The following is a 1,930-nucleotide window of genomic DNA, read 5'->3' on the forward strand; positions in this document are numbered from 1 at the left end:
AAAGAGAGTCAAATACTCGTTATAAAACTTAACATAATTTTTATTGCTTGATTTCATCTCACCTTATTTCGAATGGAAACAGTCCCGTTTGCCATACCCAAAGCCAAATACTGGCCATCGTTCGTCCAGGCACAGCAATTTATCCGAGATGAAACCTTAAACTTTTGCACCGCTTTCTGTTCGGCCGACCAGAATGCGAAATCTGTCTGAGTGCACGACACCAATTGATGTGACACCGGGTTAAAGGCCAAGCATTGAATTGAGTCGCTATGACTAAAATAAACAGAACACTCAATATAATTTCCATTAAAATCATCTTTTGCATTCCATAGAACTTACGAGTATTTGAGTATGCCATCGAGTTTGTTGGACCAAACGATGACACATTTATCGGAACCGCCGGACGCAAATTTTTTGCCATCGTATGCATATGCTACCGCGTAAACGGTGTCCTTGTGTCCGGTCAGCGTTTCGATAAGAGTGCCTTCATTTGGTTCATACACTAAAACTTTGTCACAAGCGCCAACGATAAGTTGAATACCCTCCGGATGAAAGCAAATCGAGTGAATCCTACAATGATATCACAATCACATGGTAATTAGAAGAAACAAATGCACATGTTTACTGCGATGGTGTCACACGCAAAATTCCACAGTTCAATAGACTCACCCGGCTTGCTCTTTATCCTCATTCTCCTCGTGGATCTTTTCAACCCATTTGGGAATGGCACGCATCTTAAAATTGATACAAAGAAAAGCAACTAAAACATAAACAATGCTTTTTGCTGCGCGCGAAACGAAAAAATAAACTGAGTCACTTCGTCAAGGCAAAAATAAAAAAGAAATGCACGATATCTCTGGCTTTAGATATCAAAATCGTATGGTCACACAACTTGTAGCATCGTCCATGTTTCTTGAAGGCAAATGATCGAATAGCTATTTTCGAAATGGACAATCGTCGTTTCCAGAGATTCGACGGAGCTATTGTTTACATTGAAATACGGTTGAAAAGTTGCTATAGTAACATGACTGGCCTACTACGCATTCCATTAATACGCTCTCATTAGGAAAAAGACAAGTTGGAAAAAGACGAGAGAAAAAGCCACATACACTCAACCAATTCACACAATCGAACACACAAGCGATAATTGTATGTGTGCTGCGTGTGTGTATGTTGCTGTGATGTGGGCCCGTTTACACAAATACATGCATCGCATCAAGAAGCCGCTTACACCGATACATTCGCATACATAACCAATATGTACCGGACCTCATTGTCGCATCGAACATCATTTTACACGCAGCGACGTTAGTAAGCTTCCCGTATTCTTTCAAGGAACATCTTTTGCTGTTTTGATACTTAGCGCTACCGTTTTTTTTTATTATTTTCATAAAATTTTTTTGCTCCGAAAAAAAAAGTCAAAATTGTTTTCTAGATACATACACACACAATATAATTTGCTTCTTTGGTAGGTTCCAAACAAACAAAACCAATAAAACACTTCATTTCTCGTTGTAAAGACCAAAAAAAAAACGAAAAGATACCGAATTTCGGTCGATTTTGTTTATAGTTGTTGTCCATTGAATAAATCGAATACTTCATGACTTTTAACCAGAATTTTGAACGGAATTTTAATTTAACATTCTATATCGTTCATGAGAGAAAATGGAGAGACATTTTTACCGCGAATACCATATGTAAACATTGAAAATAAATCATTGCGATCATTGGGTGCAGAAAAGAGAGAACAGTGTGTTGAGGAGCCATACTTTTGAAGTTTTATAGTATTATACTTTTTTTTTTATTCGTTCATCCATTATTTTATATTTGGGCTTGTGTGCATGTTTATTGTGTGCGAAGTGCCACTAATTTCCATGTATTTGTGCTACGACTTGTTTTTCGTAAATTTGACCAAACGAAAGACGGAGAA

The 1,930-nt window shown here is 37.6% G+C and overlaps 1 protein-coding gene across 1 annotated transcript; it reads right to left on the reverse strand.

Moving 5' to 3' along the window:
* Positions 1 to 62: 62 nt before the first annotated feature.
* LOC129580224 (intraflagellar transport protein 122 homolog) lies at positions 63 to 1,518 on the reverse strand (the record flags this gene model as incomplete). Its single annotated transcript, XM_055470455.1, has 3 exons — positions 670 to 1,518; positions 340 to 570; positions 63 to 273 (listed from the first exon to the last, which is right to left on the reverse strand). Coding segments are annotated over exons 1-3 (507 nt in total), but the record flags the coding sequence as incomplete, so codon positions are not given.
* Positions 1,519 to 1,930: the final 412 nt, after the last annotated feature.

The sequence above is a fragment of the Sitodiplosis mosellana genome, unplaced genomic scaffold, assembly GCF_009176505.1.
Source record: "Sitodiplosis mosellana isolate CC-2019 unplaced genomic scaffold, AAFC_SMos_1.0 Smas_scaffold_7310, whole genome shotgun sequence".
NCBI lineage: Eukaryota > Metazoa > Arthropoda > Insecta > Diptera > Cecidomyiidae > Sitodiplosis > Sitodiplosis mosellana.